The 22491-nt window shown below is 36.8% G+C and overlaps 1 protein-coding gene across 10 annotated transcripts in view; it reads left to right on the plus strand.

Moving 5' to 3' along the window:
- DLG2 (discs large MAGUK scaffold protein 2) overlaps positions 1–22491 on the plus strand; it is an 831288-nt gene that overhangs the window by 546165 nt on the left and 262632 nt on the right. For all 10 annotated transcript variants that reach the window (XM_059838484.1, XM_059838487.1, XM_059838482.1 and 7 more), the window contains 3 exons: positions 8754–8890; positions 17708–17852; positions 21065–21206. In XM_059838484.1, coding sequence (XP_059694467.1) covers positions 8754–8890; positions 17708–17852; positions 21065–21206 — 424 coding nt within the window. The remainder of the gene's footprint in view (positions 1–8753; positions 8891–17707; positions 17853–21064; positions 21207–22491) is intronic.

Consider the following 22491-nt stretch of genomic DNA (forward strand, 5'->3'; position numbering starts at 1 on the left):
TATAAGCAGCTAATCCTGTTCCTAAGTGGCAGAACTTGGGTTTTTTCTGTTTCAAAACACCAATCTTCACTTTTTAAAAAACCTAATTTGACTGGTCTTAACATGAAATGTTTAGACTTGGTGTATCGTGTTTATTTCCAAAAGAATCAAAACCCTTGCCATAATTCTTGGAGTGTCAGTATATGTCAAAAATGAAATCACTTTCTTTTTCTTGCACTTACTCTGGTAAAATTTTCTCAGTGTGGTTTAATGTGATTTTCAGTGAACTAGAATCTTCATTAATGCTTTGAAAGTCAGATTATTGTGAATAATTAGGAAAATTCCCTGATCTTTTCAAGTCAAATTGTAAAGTATTCTTAAGAATTACTGTTATGCAATTAGGCCACTTCTCGTTGTCTATGCTTTCTGGGAATTTTATTCTTAATTAATTTGAATAAATGTAAAAAATATAGAATAAACACAAGTTCAAATGAGACTCTAAGTGTATTTTCCTAACTTGCTGTTTCCTTCCTTTTCTCCTACATCTGAGGAGAATGTATCTTTAGGGATAAATATATGCAAGCAAAAAATAATGGAAAAACATCAAACTGAACAGTAGAAAAGAAGGGATTGTTTTCATTTGCTTGTTAGAGAACTTTTTTACAAATTCCTACAAATAGCAGTGTAATTTAACAAGATGTGTTTTCAAGGCTTTATGAAAGATTATGGAAAGATTAGCTTTACTATTATGGTAATGTAAACCCATGCTTTATCTACTCTACCTACACATTATTGTTTTTAAACATGCACTCACTGCCTTGGAGCTTTATTAACATTTGCATCATAATCTCAATATCCCATCATTTCCTTTCTGGCTGGAAGTGTAAAGGATTTCTTTTAAGCCAAGGAGTGGAACGCTGTCTCCTGAGAGCAGATTGATTTCTTTCTTTCTTTCTTTCTTTCTTTCTTTCTTTCTTTCTTTCTCTCTTTCTCTCTTTCTCTCTTTCTCTCTTTCTCTCTTTCTCTCTTTCTCTCTTTCTCTCTTTCTCTCTTTCTTTCTTATTTTAACCTAATAAATTTGGCTGTAATGTTTGATTTTGATGCCCTAAAAATGAAAACATAGTTGGAAAATTGCTGAAGTTTTTTATATTTGCTTATGAGGCTACAGCTGAGTAATTCAGCAAGAAAAGCCCTGAAGTATCCAAATTTTTTTTTTCCATGTTCTTGACTCTTTTGCGTTTCTGATTTTTGTGGATCTCAGATGATGTTGATGAACCCTGTGTCCAAAGAGAAGATGTAATACTTTGCATTCCCCTGCCCCCAGCAGAAGAGCAAGCTCAGAAAATGCCGTGGTGGGAAGGGGTTCTCCAGGACATCTCAGCAGGAAGCTGTTTTGGAACAGATGTAAGGAACTGTAGTTAGCAGCATGGTAGCCAAATTTTAAAAATTACATATGATGAAAACCTGCTTAGATAGTCTCAATCAAAGGTATGGAAATCAGCCTGCCATCCCTCCATCACCAGATAGCAGCTACCACCACAGTCTCGCCTCTGAGTTTTAGCTGGCTGCCATTTTTCCAAGCCTTCAGTCCTTCAGAGGACTTTGTGATAGTATGAATGTACATATGCAGCAGTGTCTTGAAGCCATTTTAATCTCAGTGAGATCAATATCTCTGTTTTCTTCAAGAGTCAGGGACGCTCCTCTGCACATTCTTGCACTAGGCTGTGCAGCAAGTTTGTGTTACTATAATGTTTCACATGTCAATGATCTTTGGGGTTTTTTTATTTAGTCAAGAATAGTTAAAATTAGAACTAACTATACTATTGTAGTTTATTTTAAAAATTTGAACTCACAGAGCTAAAAATTCATGCAGATAAAAGCAAATAAGATGAAAAATTTTACTTTTTAATTCTTGTTAAAACCTCAGCCTCAAAATCTGTTCCCATACAGAAAAGCATCAGTGATTATTTGCAAGGAAAGAACTCTCCTTGCCAGCTGTATGATCCCAGCTGCCATCCAGCCATAGCCTCTTTGCGAGCACACTGGCCACACTCGGTAGGAGTGCTGTGTGTGCTGCTCAGTTTGATCCTCAGCAGAGGCTGTACTGAAATCTGGCATCCCTATTGCTTCAGTAGCATGGAGAGGGGATGCACTGGGAGCCAGAGTGTAGGGGTTAATGAAAATAATAACTATAAAAATGGCTGTGGGCAGGAACAAAGGAAATGTGTAAAAACAGTTGGATAAATACCTGAAGGCACAAATACGTAATTCCACACAGTGTAAGGGGAACAATAATTTTCACTTTGTGTAAGGTGCTTTTGGACAGTATTCTTCTTACCTAGTGGCACTGTACATCATTTTTATTCTATCTGATGTCAACTGGGAAATAACCTGAAACACTAGATATTTCTGAAAGAAAATGTCAAAACAATAAGGAAGATGCTTCAAGTTTTTAACCCAAGGCCATTAGAAAGAAACACCAGATAACACCATGCTGTGTTAGATGTGTAGGGACTTGGGCCTTCTTTGTGGTCTAGGCTATTATCCAGTTGTTAGTTATAAAAAGAGCCCTCTGAAGTGATCTGGGAGCAGGATCTGAAACAAGAATTAGCAATGGCAATGAAATTAGACAGCTTTTAAATATATTATGAATATTATTAAAAGTTTTATGAATCATACTGTATTTTAGATTGACTTTTTCATCCACAGAACAAAATGTAGTCAAATTTTATTCGCATAGGTCCTTCTGGCATAAGATGTCACATGCATCAGGCATAAGAATTGCTATAAGAACTCACTCAGATAAATTGATATTTGACTCTACTGCTACAACATGAAGGAGATGAGATAAAGTGACTTCATATACTTGGGATTAATATTTTCTCAAGAACTGACTCATAGGATGACAAAGAAAGACAGAGCTCTGTAGAAGAAGATTGGTCCTTCTTTCTAACATTCTATAATGATTGTGACACAAACTTTAATTTTTATTTTGTGATGTATTTTATTTTTGTATGGACCAAATAAAAAAGGACTCTGCTGTCAATAATGAACAATATTCATAAGTCACAGCTGTAACAAGCATATTAATTGTCCAGAGTTGTGAGGTGTTATTGTAAATATGTGCTAAATGTGTCCTCCAGGAAAGATGAAACTGGCAACAGGAGGCTTGAGCAAAGGGCATGGGGAGACATTCCCTGGTACTCCTTTGTTTATAATTAATATTTTTATAGTTTGTTTACTCATATAAACTGGACATAACAGTGGTACCTGTCAAAACAAGTCAATCATTATATCAGTCAAAGCATTTTATTACCCATGTTCCTTTCCTCCCTGCAAGTGGAATTTGATTAATTAGAAACCTGGACTGGGCATCATTGTTCCAGGTTTGGCAATTTTAACAAGCTACATCTTTTCTGGATGTGTTGTAGAAGAGGCTGGCCCTTGGAAAGGCAGGAGCTGCCCCAGCTTGGGCTGCTCATTGCCATGTCCAGTTGCTTGCAGGAGCATGGTTGATGTGTCATGTGCCACAGAGCAGGCAGGCTTGCCGTGTCAGGGAAGGGCCTCAGTGGGGCAGCTTGCTGGGGGTCCTTCTGGTGGTACTTTCTGTTTTGCTGCATGAAAGTTTCTTAAAATCTGAATGCACACAGTGCTCTGGAGCAAATCAGTTTGTTTCACACCTTTAGAAAATAAAGGTGGCAAAAAGCAATGGGAGAATGTGTAGGGAGGGGTAGTGACATTTGTTTATGAAATCTCTGAATAAGTTAACCATTTATGATCTTCCTTTCAGGTATTTCATTCACTCTCTGTTTCATCCACATCCCCCAGGGTGCATGTGCTGAGGTGGTCTCGCTCACTTGTGTGTGACACAAATGACACAGGGCATCAAACCCTTACCACATCTCTTGGCATTTTCTTCATTGGCAACCATGAACTGACAGATTTTTGGATAAATTATTTATACCCTCTAGGAGTTTGCTGTTGTTATGGGTGGTCCTTTATAATGAATACCTTTCATCAGTCTCAAAGCCACAAGGTGGCTGCTCATCTGCTGGTTTTTTTCACTTAGTAACTACACATTTTTATTGCTATGATCTGCTCCTCTCCTAGGCTTACAGGCAAGAGAATGGCAGATGTCACATGCTGCAGTCTTGCTGCCAGCATCCCACTGTAATGGTACCGGGTCTTCTGCTGGCAAGACACCTGTTCAAAGGTCTTGAGTTCAGTAATTTCTGTCCAGGCCTGACAGAAATTACTCATTTTGATTTTTATTGCTTGGAATGCTCTGTACTGTCAGTATATATGATTTCTCTAACCTTTGGTCTTCCTTCTAGTATTTACATTCCTATTCCCATTCACATTTCATTTGTTCATATGATAATAGTTCTGTTGAAAGTCCTATGCCTGTTGTGGTTTCACTAAGTCTATGCTCACAGGTCAGTTATGAGGTAAGGTGTACTGTGGTATAGGAATTAGGAATTACCTGGTTTATGTCTCTAAAGCACACTGTTTTGATTAACTACCTGAAAATCAAGCACTTTCTAACTATATTTTTAGGTTGTGCCTTAAATGCTGCTTTATTTGGGTTCCCCTTATTGGAAGCTGTGAAACTCATGTTGGATTTGTGTTTTAAAATCCTCACTCTGTTTGCTGATTTAAAATAAGCTTGGCTTTCTGTGTAGGATAGTAGCAAAATGCAACATCCATTTTTGGCATTCTGACTGACTTTTTTTAACTTCACTTCTCATTATAAAGCTGATATTACATAGCTTCAGTTGTTCTTTTAGGCTCCTTCTCTGGTTACTGCAAAGTGCTATGCCTGCAGTGTAATTAACCTACTGTGTCTTTAACAGAGGTTTCATTATTTTTAATTATTATTATTTATTGTTATTAGTCCAACTTGCTGGGCTAATTATATGGGGAGCCTCAAAGCCTACTTTTGCTAGAAAAAATAGAACATATTGTTTTACTAATATAGTGATATATTTAAAACATGTATTTGGTATGGCAAATAATACAAAATAGATGTAAATAGTCAAATATTTTAACATGTTCTTGCTAATAATCCCAGGGAAAGATATTACTAAATATCTTTGAGTTAGTAATAATAGCATTTTTTTCTGCAGTTTCCAGTTTTGATGGAATAGCTTTTGTCCCTGTCTCTTTTCCTGATACCAGAAACCTCTGCTGTTTCATGGGATTATTGGGATTAGTGCACATTATTATTCACAGAATCAGTGATCACCATTTGTGGAACCCAAAGGCAGATGAATTTTAAAACCACAAATCCAGTGGAAATGGAAGGAAATGAGGTTTGACTCAACTTTCCTAGTTTACACATTGAATCAATCTTCTAAGGGCCTACCCTCTTCAGTGATTTTGAACAAAGCTGAGTTTGACTTGGATGTGCACCAGTATTAAATCCAGTTCTCACTTTTTTCCCTCTTGAAGTAGTCTCTTCTTCACTGAACCACAGAAACATGGAATGGTTTGGGTTGGAAGGGATCTTTAAGTTCCAAGCCTGGTACTTATTAGCATTAGATCAGGTAGCTCAAGGCCCCTTTAAACCTGGCTTTGAACATTTCCAGGGATGGGGCATCCACAACTTTTCAGGGCAGCTTGTGCCAGTGCCTCACCACCATCATCATAAAACAATTCGTCCTCAACTTCATTCTGAATTTATCCTCCATCTGACTCCTCTTGTGAGGAATTTGAGCACTCTCTCCAAGATCAGCTGTTTCTGTGAAGCAGATTGCACATCAGCCAAAGAGGAAGTGATCAACTCCTGCTCTGTGTTCTGATAGAAATGTTTTCATAACCAAAGGGATCAACAAGAAGAAGGTTCTGCAATCAAATATGCTGCTTTATGAAAAATACCATTTAGAAAACATATCTTGTCCCATTGTTTGAATGATTCTCTGCTTGTAAAACAGAGAGGGAATCTGATACAACGCTAACCTGATGTAGTGAGTGATGAGAGATGCACGCCAGGGTTGAGCAAGTCTTTCCGAAGTGTTCAAACAGAAACCTTCAGTCTAAATGAACTCAGATTGTGAACTTTCAAAGCACTGAACTTCCCACTCACCTCTTCCCACATCCAGACCCCAGCCTTTCAGAAACCAAAAGTATGATTCACCTCCTCTCTTTCAGATGTCTTGTTGAGATGAGATGAATCATACTTTAAAAGCTCTTAATGAACTTTCATTTATTGCACAGGTAGTATAAATGATAACCACAGTTGTCTGATGTCATTTGGCCATATGAATCCTACCCAAAAGTTTTTGTGTAGTATACTTTCCATGTGCCCTAGCAATTAGTAGAAATCATTTAAATAAAATTAAATGAGGCATTGTTCCATTCCCTGTTCCTTCCAAGAAGAAATCTTTTAAAGAAGACAAGTGTGATTAAGCAATGAAATTAAATCATTATTGATTGACATGGAAAATTTTTCCCTTCCTCACTTTTCTTTCCTACCCACTCTCCTTTTGCTCCCCTCAGTATTACCCCATCTTGTTCTGCTCTTCTAAACCTTTTTGTAATCACTGCTGATTATTTGGATGCCCAAAGTCAGACCTTGCTTACAAATGCAATGTAGCCCCCACATTGTGTCACATCTAAATTTTATATAGACTGTAGTAGAAAAAGTTACTCCTCCCATTATTTTAAACTTCACTTTTGTAATGGGAGCAGCCTGTGTTGGTGCTCTTTTGTTTTACAGTTTCATACATCCATTCCATTGTGCTGCAGCCATGCAAACAGCAAGCTAAGCCCCCCACTCAGCATTGCAGAAAATGCAGGTGATTTTCTTGGTTACTATTGCTTGTGTGGCAGCAGGACCAGGCTGAATTAGGACCCACTTGTGCAAAGTGCAGACCAGCTGTGTGTGCAGAAATGACCTTGCCCTTTACACAGTGTCAATAAAGGGGAGAGGGGGGGATGGAAGTGCTCCACAACCTCTTCTTCCCATGGTCATGCCCTAGGTGAGCAGTGGGGCTGAAGAAAGCCCTCTGGCTCATTCATTTGCTCCCACCAGCATTCAGGAATATTCTCAGATCTTTACTGGTAGAAGCCTATACAGATGGGGTTTGGATCAAATTGATTATAATTATGTCACCAAGAAATATCATTCAATCATTGTTCCTTGTCCATAACTAGTATTTAAACAAAAAATCAATTCCTAATGTTTCATTAGAATATCTTTTCTCTTCTTTGTTAGCAGTCCCAGGAAAAATTCCTTCCCTGCTGAAAAAATCGTAATCTTTTTATCCATGTACTGACAGTAGCACATAAATAAGAGTAATTGCCAGCTTTAGCTGGAAATTCAATAAAGCTTTCTTTTAATTACCCTATACTTCTGAATTAACTTCATGTGTATTGTTAATAGTCAATTAATTAAGTGCTGTTTCAATTGGAGATATAAATTTAAAGGTTTCTTTTTGTAATTTACTGGTGTGGCACATTCCATTAAGTAGTCCATTATAGTACCTGACCTCACATCTTTTTGAAGCTAAAATAATGATCAAATAAAAATCATGTGGTAAAAAAAAATATACTTAATTCATTCCCCTTATCTCTGTACTCACACAGCTGCTAAAAATGTTGTGTGCATTAAATATACATTGTCCCTTAATTTTTATTGTCCAAGCAGTGTCCCTTTTGAGTTTGTGATGAAATGCCAGATTTCAGGCAACTCACTTTTTACCACTGCATTTTACTGCTCAGGCTACAGCAATTATCAACATGTTTCTATTAGGAATGAGTGAACAGCATAGATTTCATAGATGACACCAGTGATTACTCTCTAAATAGATATAACTGGTTTTCTGTACAGCTAAAAGAGAAGTCCCTAGCTGGAGCCATAATCTAAGCAGGGTATTGTCAGAAACAGCTTCTCTGTTCAGATGGAGCATTAGCTACATAATCTCTGAAAAATTAGCTGTATGAAGTTAATTTTCATGGAAATCAAGCACAGTAATTTCTGTCTTTTCTTTGATTGAGAGATAAAAATGTTCCTAAAAATGAAAGCAATGGTTTGCTTGTATGTGCAATGTGTCAGAGGGTAAGAAATATAGGAAAAGGGGAAAAGATCTTTTTTTCTGCCCCCAACATCTCCTTATTTTGCCTTCCTTTAATCATACTGGCATGTATTATTGACATTGTTACAAAGTTTGGGTCTTTGAGTGTTTATCTAGGAATTTCACAGATCACTGAATAGAAATTATATATTTACAAAGGACTATTGCTTTCTTTATATGTCCATAGCCACAGATTTTTGTCCTAAGGGAAAAACCCACACTTTAAATCAAACATCTACACCTTTTCTCTTTTATTTTCACTGATCCTTCACTGTGGTACTACACGAACTTGCAAAGCCTGTGCTAGACCTCTCCAAGTATTTTCTTAAATTGTGTGGACAATCAGAACACCTTTCATTTTGTTCTGATAGATGGTGATGTATTTTATAACAATATTTAACAAAATAAACTCCAAGTTGCAGTGTTTTAATGCTGATCATGGAAAGCTGAGCCATAACTTCTTGATGTAGGCTGCACTGGACCCCAGTGAAGAGGGTGTATAGAATCACCACTGGTTCAATTATTTTTGTCCTTGCTTTTGTGTAATTGTAAATGGCAAAGAATTTCCTTGTGAAAGATTATGTTATTTGTATTCTGTAAAAAAAATACTCAAAGTTTACATTGTATATGCTACTTTTCCACTTCTCTTTAGTGTTATATGTTGCATTGCTAATCTTTTGTTTGCAATATCTTTTCCAGGTCTAGGATTCAGTATTGCAGGAGGGGTGGGAAACCAACACATCCCTGGGGACAACAGCATTTATGTCACTAAGATTATTGATGGGGGAGCTGCACAAAAAGATGGGAGATTGCAGGTCGGAGACAGACTTCTTATGGTAAGTATGACAAATTTTAGTCCCATTCATTTAGCGGAAAATTGTTTCATACAAGGACTTTCATTCACCATGTATCTTTCTGGAGGTAAACAAAACAACTGCTATAATAATTGTATTTCCATCATCTTCATTTCTCCCATTTTCAAAATAATTTTCTGATATTGAAGTAAAAAACCCACTCCTCTGGAAAACTAACATTTCATGAAGGCAGTGTATTATATTACTTTGGCAAATCTTTTACAGAGAGAATAAATGTCTTATGCACATAAGCAACAAGTCAAAATGGACCATAAAACTTAAAAGATTTTAGACAAAGTGTTTGTTAAGGTAGTACTGATTCTACTGTTTATTGTACACAAATTGAAAGCTGTCAAAACATGCCAGTAAATGACCCCCTTGTAGCAACTGTCAGTGGACTACTACTTGCATTTCAGTACCTATAGGAATGCTTTACATATACGTTCCATATAAATGTTAAAAAACACCCCAAACATTGTCCAAATTTTCCCTACTGCTGGTTCATTGTTTCTTATCAATAATGCTTTCCCACTCACAGAGTTTGGTTAATTCAACACTGAGGGGGAAATCCTGACCTTGGTGAATCAGCACAAGTTAATCTATGTCAAGTGGTATTCATGTCAATGTATTTGCATAGATCTCAGCAGGCAGAGAAATATTTTTTTAATAAGTGCAATGGAAAAAAGAAAACCAAACTAGTACTGCATTAGCCCTGTTTTGTGATGTGATATTTGAGCAGTAAAAAACTGCCTCGACCTTTCTTGCTGCCTGTGAAGCTGGGCCTAATTGAGGTTTTCTTTATTTGGCTCGGACATTGTGTTCCAGTCACATGTGAAGGTGGGCATTAATTTTATGACAGAGTACTAAACAGAACTGAAAGGCACTTGGTTGCTGGGTTGGTGACTCTTTGTCTTTTTTAATTAACCCGAATGGGTAGATAAAACAGCTTAAGGATCAACTGGTGTTAGCAAAATCAGAGCAAAATGAAACTAGAACTCAAAATTTCTTTGGCATTTTGTCTTTGCATAATCTCATCAGAGTGAAATTCAAGTCACTGTTGGATGATGAAGTTTTGGCTTATTTTGGTGCAGAAATGTATATTTTTATTTGCTAAATTTGCACTTTAGTTATTTTGCAACTTGTTGCAAATCTGCTTCTGTTCAGCTGTTTTCATTGCTTTTTGCCCTGATGAGAATTCCTTGCAGTTTCTCTGTTATCTGCAATTTTTTTGTTACTTTACTCTTTAATTTTTTTCCAATTCACAGGAGGTAGTAAATATCTTATATAAAAGGAAATCAAATAGATGCAAACCCCCCACATTCATCCTCTCCAGTGTAATTTCATTAGAATTAATTTAAATAGAAGTATTTTCTATACCACTGTGCATAAATTCATTCTTTTCAGATTTTTACAGGAGTAGTCTATTAAGCATCTCAGCCTTCAACCTGTGATTCACTGCAGTCAGATATAGATGTATCTTCATTGTGATAATTTTATAATTCTGAAAATGACCAGAGGTCATTTGCATTACGTTTGATGTCTTTGTTCTTCTTTCCTTTCAGTCTGGACTGTTTCTTTACTCAGTGTTGTCTCCTTTTATCACTGCACATAAAATCAGAAAAAAAAAATCATTCCAAGTATTGCTCTCCTCTAGTTTGTACTTCCAGACCAAGCTTTTCACTGTTGCATAAGAAAATACTAGTCAGCTTACTCTTTGTATACTGTAATCATCACATCTTTGGAAATTCGTTTACAAGATCAAAACTGTTTCTAAAATTCATGCAGGTTGCAGCCATGTTTCTTGATTCTCTCCAACTAGACAACCTCATTTGTTTCTAACTTCTGTACCTTCAGTATTTTTCGATCCTAATTTGTGAACTATCTGTCAGTTCATGGCATTAACTTCATGTTCCTTTATGAATAGCGAGTGAAAAAATTAATTACTTTCTTTTGGCAGTGTTTCAACAGAGTATTACACTTGTCATCTATATGGTCCTACTTCTGCTTCACTGATTTCTTGATTATATGTTTGAACAGTTCCTCTTTTTTGTTTTTTCCTTCTCAGTAATGCATCCTTTCTTGATCTTTGGTTTTTTTCATCATTCTCTACAGAATTTAAAAGAATTTGTCATCCTCTTGGAATTCTCAGCAGCTGCTGGGGAGCTTTTTTAATTTTCCTATCTGTGTTGTGATAATTTTGTGTGAAATGCTTTCAGATCCCAAGGAAAGTGCAAATCAAATTAATATAAATTTAAGAGGTGATGAAAGTGTAGAAGCAAAATAAAAACTAATTTTGAAATGTAAGACAAGAATGGGCCACCTGAGCATTTTGCAGCTTGATGACCCTACTGTTATTAAATGCAGATTGCATATAATGTATTATAGACAAGGCATTTCTGAAGATGTATTATGTAAATAATACATTGTGATTATTGTGAAATCTGTACAAGGGCATGTTCTGCAGTTATGTGTTTGTGGCACTAAGCCTGCACTTAAGACTTACTAACCTGAGCACTTGCACAGGACAATGCTGCATTGTACCGTAATCCTGAGGTGCCTGTTTGGAAAAGTACTGGTGAAAGCATGAGTGTTTAAACCAAAAACTGAATGGCTCTTCTAGGTATATATGAAAGGAAAAGACCAAAGCTCTTCTCTGAAGACTTACAGCTAGGAATAAAAATACTCCCTCCCTGTGTTCTGGTGGTAATGCCTCCTTCTGCTGGTGGTAATGCCAGCAGTGAGAATCCCACTGCAGTGAGTGTTTCAGCTTCTGTCTGCAGTGGAAAGGAGCAAAAGTAAAGCAAATACAGTGCATCACAGACCACCATGGTAATTCAGGGTCAGCTGTAGGGCCAGACAAGGTTGCTCAGGGATTTATCCAGTTGCATCTCAAAAATCTCCAAGGACGGAGGTTGCAGAAGCTTTCTAGGAAACTTGTTCCACAGCTCAGCTGTCCTCCCAAGGAAAAGACTTCTCCTGATAACCTGTTTGGCCCTCTCTTGTTTCAACATCTGCCTGCTGTCACTCATCCTGTTACCACATGTGACTCTGAAAAGCTTAGCTTTGCCTTGATGATCTTCCTGTAAGCACTGGGGGTCTGTTAATAGTTGTCTTCAGAGAACCCCTTCTCCAGGCTGAAAGTGCCAAGATCCCTCATTTTCTCCTCAACAAGTCAGTGCTCCATCCCCAACCATCTCAGCAGCATAGCTCTCAACTTGCCTCCTTTTGTTATCTTTCCTGTAGTGCAGGAACCAAAAGTGAACAGAGTTTCCAGGTTCAGGCTAATGAGTGTGAACTCTTGGGCAGTAATCCTTTCCTCATTCTCCAGCCGCTGCTCCTGCTCATCCCGCCCAGGATGCTGTTGACCTCTTTGCTGCCAGGACACACAGCTGGCTCATGCCCAGCTTGCCATCCATCAGGAGCCCCAAGCACTTTTCCATAGCCAGGCTGTCAGTGCTCAGCCTGTGCTATAGATGGGAGGTAGCCTGTGCCAGGAGCAGGATTTACTGTTTCTTCCTGCTGGGCATCATAAAGTCTTCTTTAGGCCCTTCCTCCAGTCTATGACAGCCCTGCCTTCGAGTATCTCACAATGAAATGGTCACCTCCAAACATGATGCACATCTCACCTCTTCAAGGTCACTGCTAATGATGATCAAAAAAAGCTGAAAAGCAGTTTAAGTTATTGCAGCTCAGATAATAATTACTTTTTTTATCTCATACCATCATCTTACTTTGGACAAGTTTGTTATCTATGGAATGAATAAATTAAAAATCAGTATGAAACTGGTACTATTTTTTTACTAGTACATAACAACACTAATACCTAGAAGCAAGGCATTTTTCATGGAAAATGCTAAAACCATTAGGGTTTTAAGAAAAATGTAAGTTATTATTAATCTTTTATAAGTATTAGCTTTTCTAAAATACACCTCACATATGCCAAAATACCTTTGCAAGTTTGGGCCATATCCTGTTGCTTCTTGACCCATGTAGTCACAGAGATCAGTGACTGTATATAACAAGAGATATAATCTGATTCTGTTTTCTTGATGATAACAAGTCAAAGAAACAGGAATCACTTTCCTTTGCAGAAATTTATGCTTCCTTTCTGAAAAAAAGTGTTATTTTCTGGTAATGTCATAGGACTGCAGTAGGGTTGTGACTGTGCAATAGTTGTTCCTTATAGGGTCCCCTACCAGTGACTGTTTCTTTCAGATTTTGTATGAATGCAGGATGTATTAGAGTGCATAAAATCAGAGCATGTAATTCAAGATGCATCTAGATTAGCATTTGGTTCTGATCAGAGGTGTTTTTTAAAAGTGATTTTGGCTGTCTTTTTGGGATCATCTTTCAGAAAACAGCCCAGCACTTGTGCAACTAACTCACAAGTCTATGGGATTATAAGTATTTAGTTAATGCAAACAGATTTATATCCTTTATAAATCATTCCTCTTGAGCCCTGGAAAGCGTTCCACTTTCTGCAGCCTTTTAAGTGAGTGAGTTTTGAAGAAGGCCATCAGCATTCTAGATTTACAGCTGGCAGGTTGCAGGTGTTTACTGGTAAATGTCCACCCAGGAGAATCCACTGTCTGAATGAAAATTTGAATATTACAGAAAAGCAAACATTAACACTGGTAAGGTAAAGATCACCCCTTTGTGTCATTCGCTTAGTGAATCAAATCTTTCTTAGCCTAAATCAATAGAGGAAATGAACAAATCCCCTTTAAAAAAAGAAAATTAAATAAGACAGACTTACTCCTCTGGAGCTCTTATCCTCATATCAGCTTATATTGTTCTGAAATTGAAATTATTCTTTAGAGCACTTGTACAGTCATTTTGGGGATTCTAAGCTTTTCTAGCTGCTTTTTGGGGCTTTTGATTTTCAGTATGAATCTTCCAAATAAAACATTCTTGCTTAGATTTATACTTCATTGTCCTGATTATGCTATTTAGGAAAAAAACCACCCCAGTCTTTTTATATCTCTTTGGCATAATTTCTTATTGATTTCCCCCATCACTCAAATAGCTTCTTTGATTGGACTCTTATCTTTAATTTCCTTCTCTGTTGCTATTTTATTTCTTTCCCTTATTCATTTCTCATGTTACTAGTATGTCTTATATCCCATACTTTCTATTTAAAGAAAAAGCTTTCCTATTTTTTTTTCTTCAGATGCTATTTGCATTTTAAAATTTTCACTGCATATAACTTTTCCCATTAGAAAAGCCCCATTTATTCCATGCATTTTTTTCTTTCTGACTTCTATCCTTTGGCTCCTGTCACAGCATTTTTTGTCTCAAATATACAACTTTGTGACTAAACTGACCATTCAGTTAAATATCTTTTTTAGCATTTGCCTTAAGTGGGTTTTTTTCCCCCCTTAATTAATTGCTACTTAAATTGGCTTCTTAGATCCAGAAAGTTGGCATGAAGTACCCATTCTACCCACTCAGAATTAAGTCAGCCATTCTGCACAAAAATTCAGCCTCTCAGAGGATTGCATGCTATATACACTTGGAGTTCTTACTTTGTGTGCATCTCCTACTCTTTATCTTCTTTACATCTAACTCAACCCTTTTTTTCCAAGCTATATGCAAAAATACATAAAGTTATCTCTACAGGAGGAAGTAAAGCTTTGCTGTAATGCATTTATTGGGCCAAACCACCGAGAAATCCAGATTTAGTACTTAAAATTCTTTCAAGATAGGCATCTTTTATGGGAGAAATAGCTTCAGTAATTGTCTCTCTTGGCATAAATCTCAACATAAAGGTCAACTACTACATCATATTTCCTGTTATTATCATCTCTGTATGATGTTTTAAGAAAAGATGTCCAGAGATTCCCTTATCTCAGATACATACTACAGTCATCTTGCAGTAATATCTAGTGGTCTGAAAAATAGAATTCTTCTAAGTATTCAAGTTTTTTGTGTAGCAGAATACATGCAGCTGTCTTTATTTGTGATTATTGTTTTATGGTCAAAAAGTAGAAAATATATTGATAGATGCACACAAGATTATTAATAGGAATTGTAGATGCAAAGCAAGAACTGCCTTCTGAAGGAAGTCTGGAAGTGCAGGTCTAAGGTGATGCTGGCAAATGACTAAGGAAGGTGATCTCATCTCCTTCTCAAAGAGCTCCTACTTAAAAGAGACCTTATGACACCACTGAGGATCTTAATTTTTATGAATGAATCAACAAATTTGTTTGTTTGTTTTCTCTTGAAGTACATTGAGTCTTTTTTTCTTTGTTTACTGAGAACTGAGCAGTCCAGGACAAAATAATTTTACATAAACTTTGCCATGAACTCTGGGATCTTTATGTCTATAAAAATAAACAGAATGCTGAACTGCATAGACATTAAATCTCAGTTTAGAATTGCTTGACCTCCTTAAGTCCTAACTTCTAGATTTCAGTAATTTGTACAGTGTTGGTAAAACACCTGTCCCATAATGTTATTGTCAGACAGAAGACACAGGGCCTGCCATATCAAATATGTTTTCTATGTGTAATGCTTTAGCTTCTATTTCTAAAATGGCTTTTTGTCTTCTTTACTGCACAACTGTGACATCCAAGTATCTTGTGATTGATTTTTATCAGCTAAATTTACAGAAACAAACCCCAACAAAAACCAAAATCCAGCATCTTTGGAAAAGAAGTTGCATCAAGTCAATTTGTGTCATAATTGTTTTTATTCACTTCTAAAAAGACCAAAAAGTCAAAATCCAGACAGTTCTGAGATATTTCATTTTGTGTCTTTTTTTGACTGAGGACGTTTTTTACAGCAGCTGTATAGTGGGTGAGGTTATGTGAGATTTTCTCTACTTGAAAAAAACATAGGATGAAACACAAGAAATACAGTGTACAGACAGCGTGGGAAGGAGAAGAGGTAAAGGATAGCCTTGTGGTCATCTTTCTAAAATGTGTGAATATGAAGTGTTTGGCAGTTTGGAAATACATAAACAAGAAAGGAATCATTTCAGTCACTTCTTCCTGCCATCCTATTAATTTAAGGCATTTATTTATTAAAGGTATTTGTAAGTTATTGCTCTTCATAAAGAAAGATATAGAAATGTATAGAAGTTGGGAATAAGATTTTTATTTCAATAGAAGACCTGTCAAAATACAGCATACCCTGTCAGCAGCTCCCTTCTGAGTGTTTGGCTCTATCACTGCTCTTCATGTCAAATTATCATAATATACCTGCCATTGTCTCTTTTAATTACCCGTAAAACCATGCCTGAGAATTATTCAAGGAAAAAAGTTTGGACAGAATCCTTACACTCAGCAACACCATCCAATAGAAATAATTTTTTCTTGGTGGTGATGAAATCATTTGAATAAGAAGAGTCCTTCAGTGATTCACAATAGCTGAATTTCTTTCCAGTTGCCAAAGCCTTTGGCCATTGCTTATTGTCACAGTCAGGTTTCTGAAAATTTATTGATACTAGATTCCCTGGAAATAATATACTTTTTTCTGCAATTTACTGTTATATTATAGTATAGTGAGGAGGGAATTCTGCTTTCATCTTGCATAATGTTTAAAAGGAATCCTTGCAGTAACTGGAACTTGGAGGATGGCAATTTAGATGACAGTAAAATGTTTTATATACAGCATTCACTGTGAAATGTAGGTCAGTGGAACAGGCTCCCCAGGGAAGTGGTCACAGCACCAAGCCTGCCAGAATTCCAGGAGAGGCTGGACAATGCTTTTAGTCACATGGTTCAGTTTCAGGCAGTACTGCAAGGAGCAGGGAGTTTATCTCAAGGATCCTTATGGGTCCCTCCCAACTCAAGGTGTTCTGTGATTCTGTTATTTCTCTTGTCTCATGCCACATGCCTGGAACCTGGATCTACACCCTTTACTTTTTTCCCCCCTATTCTATAATTTCTCCATTCAGGGGTTTATACATTTTGTGGTAGGGAACATTCAGTGTTCTGTTTATATGAGGACAACCTTTTGTTCACATTCTCTGAATAGGGTGGATTTATATGTGAACAAATTTTACATGCCTCTACAATAAACTACTTCACATACTTTTCTTTTGATTTTCTTTCTCTGGGAGTAAAGCATAAATAGGCAAAGCTTTCTGCCACCATTTCCTTTCTTACTTTATCTGTAGTCTTCTACTTCTATCCTTGCTTAAGAGTTTTTCTCTTCTAAAAAAAGCACAGAGCTAGAATAACATTCTCTTACTTTTTCAATGTCTTTTTCCTGTGCTTCCAGAAAACTGACAAACTTTCACAATGAAAAATGTCTTTTCCCCATCCTGAACTGCCCTTTTTCAATTCCTGCACCTCATAGGTATTCTATATGCCATTTTTTACCTCTCCTTATTTCAATGGTCAGTGTTGTATCAGTGATGGAAAGATTTGGGTGTGTTGGGTGTTTCTGAGGTCCCACCTATGGAGGCTGAGAGATGAATTAGAAAGTTTATTTTGTTAGGTCAAATAATGTAGACAGTTTCTGTAGCTGATGGGGTGCTATTAATTTATTATTAAATACAATTTTATATTGGTGATTATACCAGTAGCAGAACATCACAAAGAACTTTTTTAATTGTCAAAACCAAGTGCCTTCCTGACCCATTTTGATTCTGTGTATCAATATTGCTACATTAGTCTTTGAATATTCATGTGCTCAGAAAACTGTATTTTCTACCCTGCAGCAGAATGGCTTCTATAATCTTTAGGGCTCTTTGTTTACAGCAATGTTCCAAACATTTTGAAAACTGCAAGGATGTATCATTTTTGTGTCTATTTCTGCATTTCAACTCACCTTTCTGATTTCTCCTCTAAGGTAAATAATTACAGTTTAGAAGAAGTTACCCATGAAGAGGCAGTAGCAATACTGAAGAACACATCGGATGTAGTGTATCTGAAAGTTGGAAAGCCCACCACCATTTACATGACAGATCCATATGGCCCACCAGATATTACTCACTGTAAGTCACTTCTGCAACTTATTTTACAAGAGAGATTTCAGTTTGTCAGATGACTGTGTTTTTTCATGGCTTGTTCAAAGTACCCCATTAAAGTTTATGAAACAGCTTGGAAGGCTGAAAAAATGAAATGTTTATTGCCACCTAAGAATGCTGCGCTCAAGAAATATTGCAAATAATTTAACTCTGCTCAAGTATTTTTGCAGCAAAAGTAGCAGTGCAGAAGATATGTGGCTATGCTGGTTCCAATTAGCCATTGTCCAAGTGATGAGAGTGAACTGTAACTCTTGTGAAGATTACAGCCATAAGGACATGCAAATGCATTTTGTAATATGATTCGATTTGTAGCCTGGAGTCCTCTGTCCACTGAAAAATTGGAACAAGCAGCAAACCATCTTGTACAAACTTAGTAGAAGCCTGAGGCAAATATTTCTCATATTTGAATAAAATATTTTACTGGAATGTAAAAATCACTGCTCTACTTACAAAACTTTACCTATTTTCTGTGGCTATCCAGTTTGTGAAGTCACAGAATGGTTTGGGCTGAAAGGGACCTTAAAGACCATCTAGTTAAAGTCCCCCTGCCATAGGCAGGGACACCTTCCAGTATACCAGGTTGTTCAGAGCCACATCCAGCCTGGCCTTGAGCACTTCCATGGCTTCTGTGTTCCAGTGCTTTATTATTCCCATAGTGAAGAATTCATAAATCGTTGGTCCACTTTGCTTTATTCTCAGTCTATCCATTAACTTTATATGTGCTCATCAGGATTTATTTATTATTCCCAGAGGACCAAGGCCTTATTTGTTTTTGCGTTCTGCAAATGCACATTCTGTTGTAGGAAAATTTGTTTAAATAATGTGGTAAAACTCAGTGAAGTATCTCATAGGAAGGGAAGATGTCCTCACTTAAAAACCAACTGATTTCAATCAGGCTGTCATATCCATGCACTCAAAAGCATCTAGGCTCATGTCCAGCACTCAGGTAGAAAGATGTGCATCCAGGTGCATCCCCAGGACTCCCTGAGGTGACCATGTACAAGGGTTGGTGGCTGGATGTGGAGTCCTTATCATATATATATATATATATTTTTTTTTTTTTTTTTTTTTTTAAATGTTGACAATCTACTTGCTGGGCTGCTCTTTGGACCCTTAGGGAGATGACAGCAAATCTTCCGTATCTGCCATCTGTCCTTACTATGCATGTCTTTAGGATTTACTCAGATCTCTGCTGGCTCCCTGTGTGAGTGTCCTAGGTTCCAAACTAGTCTTTGTCTCCCACCACCATCTCTAAATGGCTTGAATATTTGTTTTAGTTTGGATGTAGGCTTTTCTGGCAAGTTGCACATAATTATGTTGAGTGTTGATGACTTATTGATGAATCTAGCTTTATCAATACATGCCATTCCTATACCCTTCCTGCCACTCCTCCTGGTGTCCATACTTGGGCATTTCCATTCCCTTGACATTCACAGCAGTCTTAACATTTCAACTGCACTCTTTATACCACTGGTGCCCATTAGTCTAAACAGTTCATTACTGAAAACTTCACTTTCTTCATTAGTTGTTCGTGAAAGACTGTCTGCCTTGGGTTCAGCTACCAGCAGGGACCAGCTGCACCATCTAGCAACTGGATGGAAATATAATTTTGGACAAGAGTTTCAGAAGTCGATCCATACCCATGTTGATTTCCTGATAATAATTCTGTGGGCACTCCAGGCAAACTGAAAGTGGGGAGATTTACTGAAGACAGTAAATGCTAATGATTTAAATTTTTCTGCACTTTAGCAGTGTTGCTGTTGTGGACTGACAAAGTTGAGGGAAAAGCTAAATATCCCAAATCCTCCATATTGAGTCTGAAATGAAAAACAGAAGGGAAGGTTTTGTAACATGCATGTCAGTGGTATGCTCAGCCATGCTGAGGATGCCTATTTAGTTAGCAAATGTTACAACAGATGGCAGTCATGTTGTTCCGTAGCAGCCTGGTCTGGGTCCTAGCAAAGGCCAGGAAATAAAAATGCTAAATATCCCTATCCAATCTTGAGCTTTATACTTTCAAAATAATAATTTTGCAGTTCTAAAACAGTGTGGTTTATTATGTCAGATTATAGATCAACAGCATATGAGAAGACAGAAACAATTCCAGGGGGAAAGTAAAGGTTGAAAAGATTTGCAGTAGCCCTTCCCAAGCTGTTGGTGCATACAGATTCATTTATCCTCAGGGAACCTTTCATTACACCTACATGTTCAGAGTATTTCAGAATGCATAATGGCCTTTCCCTGTAGAGAGATTTTCCTTTGAAGCATTCTGTATCTCAGCATCTGAAAAAAAGACTGAAACTAATACTAGAAAGTTTAGCTGTCTTCTTCTCATGAGAAAATAATTCACAGCACACTGCTTTTTCTATTTATCCTTTCTTTTTTATAATTAAATTAACTAGAGATAGAATACAACTATTACTGCATCTCTCCAGCCATAAATGTCCCAGATAACTTCAGAATAGCAAAAAGCACACAAACAACTAACCCTGCAAACCCAATATATGAACAGACAACACAGTAATGTAACTTTCATCATTAATCATTAATATGTAAGATAGTTGCATATTTCTAGTTTAAGTATAGAGATTTACCATGGTCTAAATACCACCTATGTTGATACTGAAATTTCAATTATACTGGGGATTTGGGCACCTGTAGTAGATCCCAGCTTTGAGTGTATACATAATTCTTGCCACGCATAAAATTCCTGCTCTTATCCTGCATTGATTTCTTACTATGTTACTCCCATTACTGCACACCGGAGCCAAAAAGAGTGCTTTTAATCTCATTCTTTCCTAATTGCATTTCCTTCTGCTAATCCTAAGTGAAGAAAATGTTTCCTGTCTCTCAAACAGGAGACCTATTCAGACTCCCTCTTCAGGAACTAAAGATCCTCTAAAGACTGAGTCCCTGCAAATAAGCCAGCATTATTATTATTGTTATTGTTATTTTTGTTATTATTATTGTTGCTGTTGTTGTTGTTATTTTCAGTAAAACTTCCAGCTGTTCATTCTTTGTTGTTACATTTTTAGCTCTCTCAAGCCAGGATTGTTTGTTTTGATCTCATTTACAGCATTGAACCATATTCTTGGTACTTAAATTAAAAAAGTTACATTCTTTTGCCATCTAATGAAACATGGAAGTTGCTGACTAGAAATGTTCATTTTTACCATCAGCTTATTCTCCACCAATGGAAAATCATATACTCTCTTCTGGGAACAATGGCACTTTAGAGTACAAGGCATCCCTGGCCCCTATCTCCCCAGGAAGATACTCACCCATTCCAAAGCACATGCTTGTGGAGGACGACTACACCAGGTCAGAGGCTTCTCCGTATTTGTTACCTTTCATGCAATTGTAAAGGACAAAAGTTAAGCATTCAGTGCGTCTCAAATAGAATACAGCATTCTGTAGATTTCTATTCAGACTTTTTTTTTTTTTTTAATAATCCCCAAAGAATTTTGACTACTATATGGATGTACAGTAGCAGAATTGTATCTGTGTAGTTAATTTCAAGGTAGAAGAGACACAGAGGAAAATGCTGGGAGGGTTCTTTTATGCCTTGTTTTAGGTGAACACTGAATGTCACTGATGAGACAGTGTGTTTTTATCTTTTTGTTTGAAGAGCACTACCATTCACCTGGAAGACAGTAGTTGTTCAGTTTGGAAAATGAGCCCTCATTATAATGTCTAATGCCACAGAAAATGAGAATTTTTTTTTTTTTTTGTGCTCAGAGGGGGCTGTTCTGATCCTCTAATGTGACTTGCTGTGTTTTACAAGTCAAAGAATCTCATCCACGTACATATTCATCAGCTTCATAACCTACTAATTTGCATTTCATTTTTCTTGTTGCATGTGATTACTATCTTAAGCAGTTTAACTTGTTGGATCAGACAGATTCAGAGTAACTAAGTCATGATACAGTGTTCAATCAGGACTTAAATGTGTGGAAACCACGCCTTTCTTCCCTGTCTTGGTTAAAAGAGTTTCTCTTTTGTTTTGATTGGGAATACAAAGCTGAAATTGATTTCCTTCAATTTATGAGACATTCAATTAGGATTTTCTCCGAATGGCTCCAAGAAGTTACATTTTTAATTAATAGTTAAACATTGATTTCATTAAATCTGCACCAATGTTTTTACCTGATCTAATAATGATCTCATCATTTCTCAAATACTCATGAATTTGAGAAATACAATAGGAGAATACCAATATTGGGAGATACCAAAATTGGGAGAATACTAATATTAAAATATCTGAGTTGCAATGATGAAGGCTTTCTCAATAAACTTGTAGGGCTGAATGGTCTTATTCTATAAAGAGATGTCAGCACCACTGTTGCTGAAAAAGAGTTAGAAAAGTTTAAAAAACAGCAAAAAAAATGCAGGCTTAAAAGTAAATAATAGCTAAGGATGTCACAAAGTCACAGAAAGTGAAGGGATTAATTCTAAAAAGGAAGATAAGCAGTCCTGGCAATGAAAAGACCATTTAAACAGTTAGAATGTTTGTAAAGTGACAAAGTATTGTTAGTCCTGTTTCTTTGGGATCATGTAGCTGGTTTTAACTTTCTAGTTGCTTCCGGGGAAAAAAAAAAAAAAGAAG

This window comes from Haemorhous mexicanus, chromosome 2 (assembly GCF_027477595.1).
Source record: "Haemorhous mexicanus isolate bHaeMex1 chromosome 2, bHaeMex1.pri, whole genome shotgun sequence".
In the NCBI taxonomy this organism is placed as follows: domain Eukaryota; kingdom Metazoa; phylum Chordata; class Aves; order Passeriformes; family Fringillidae; genus Haemorhous; species Haemorhous mexicanus.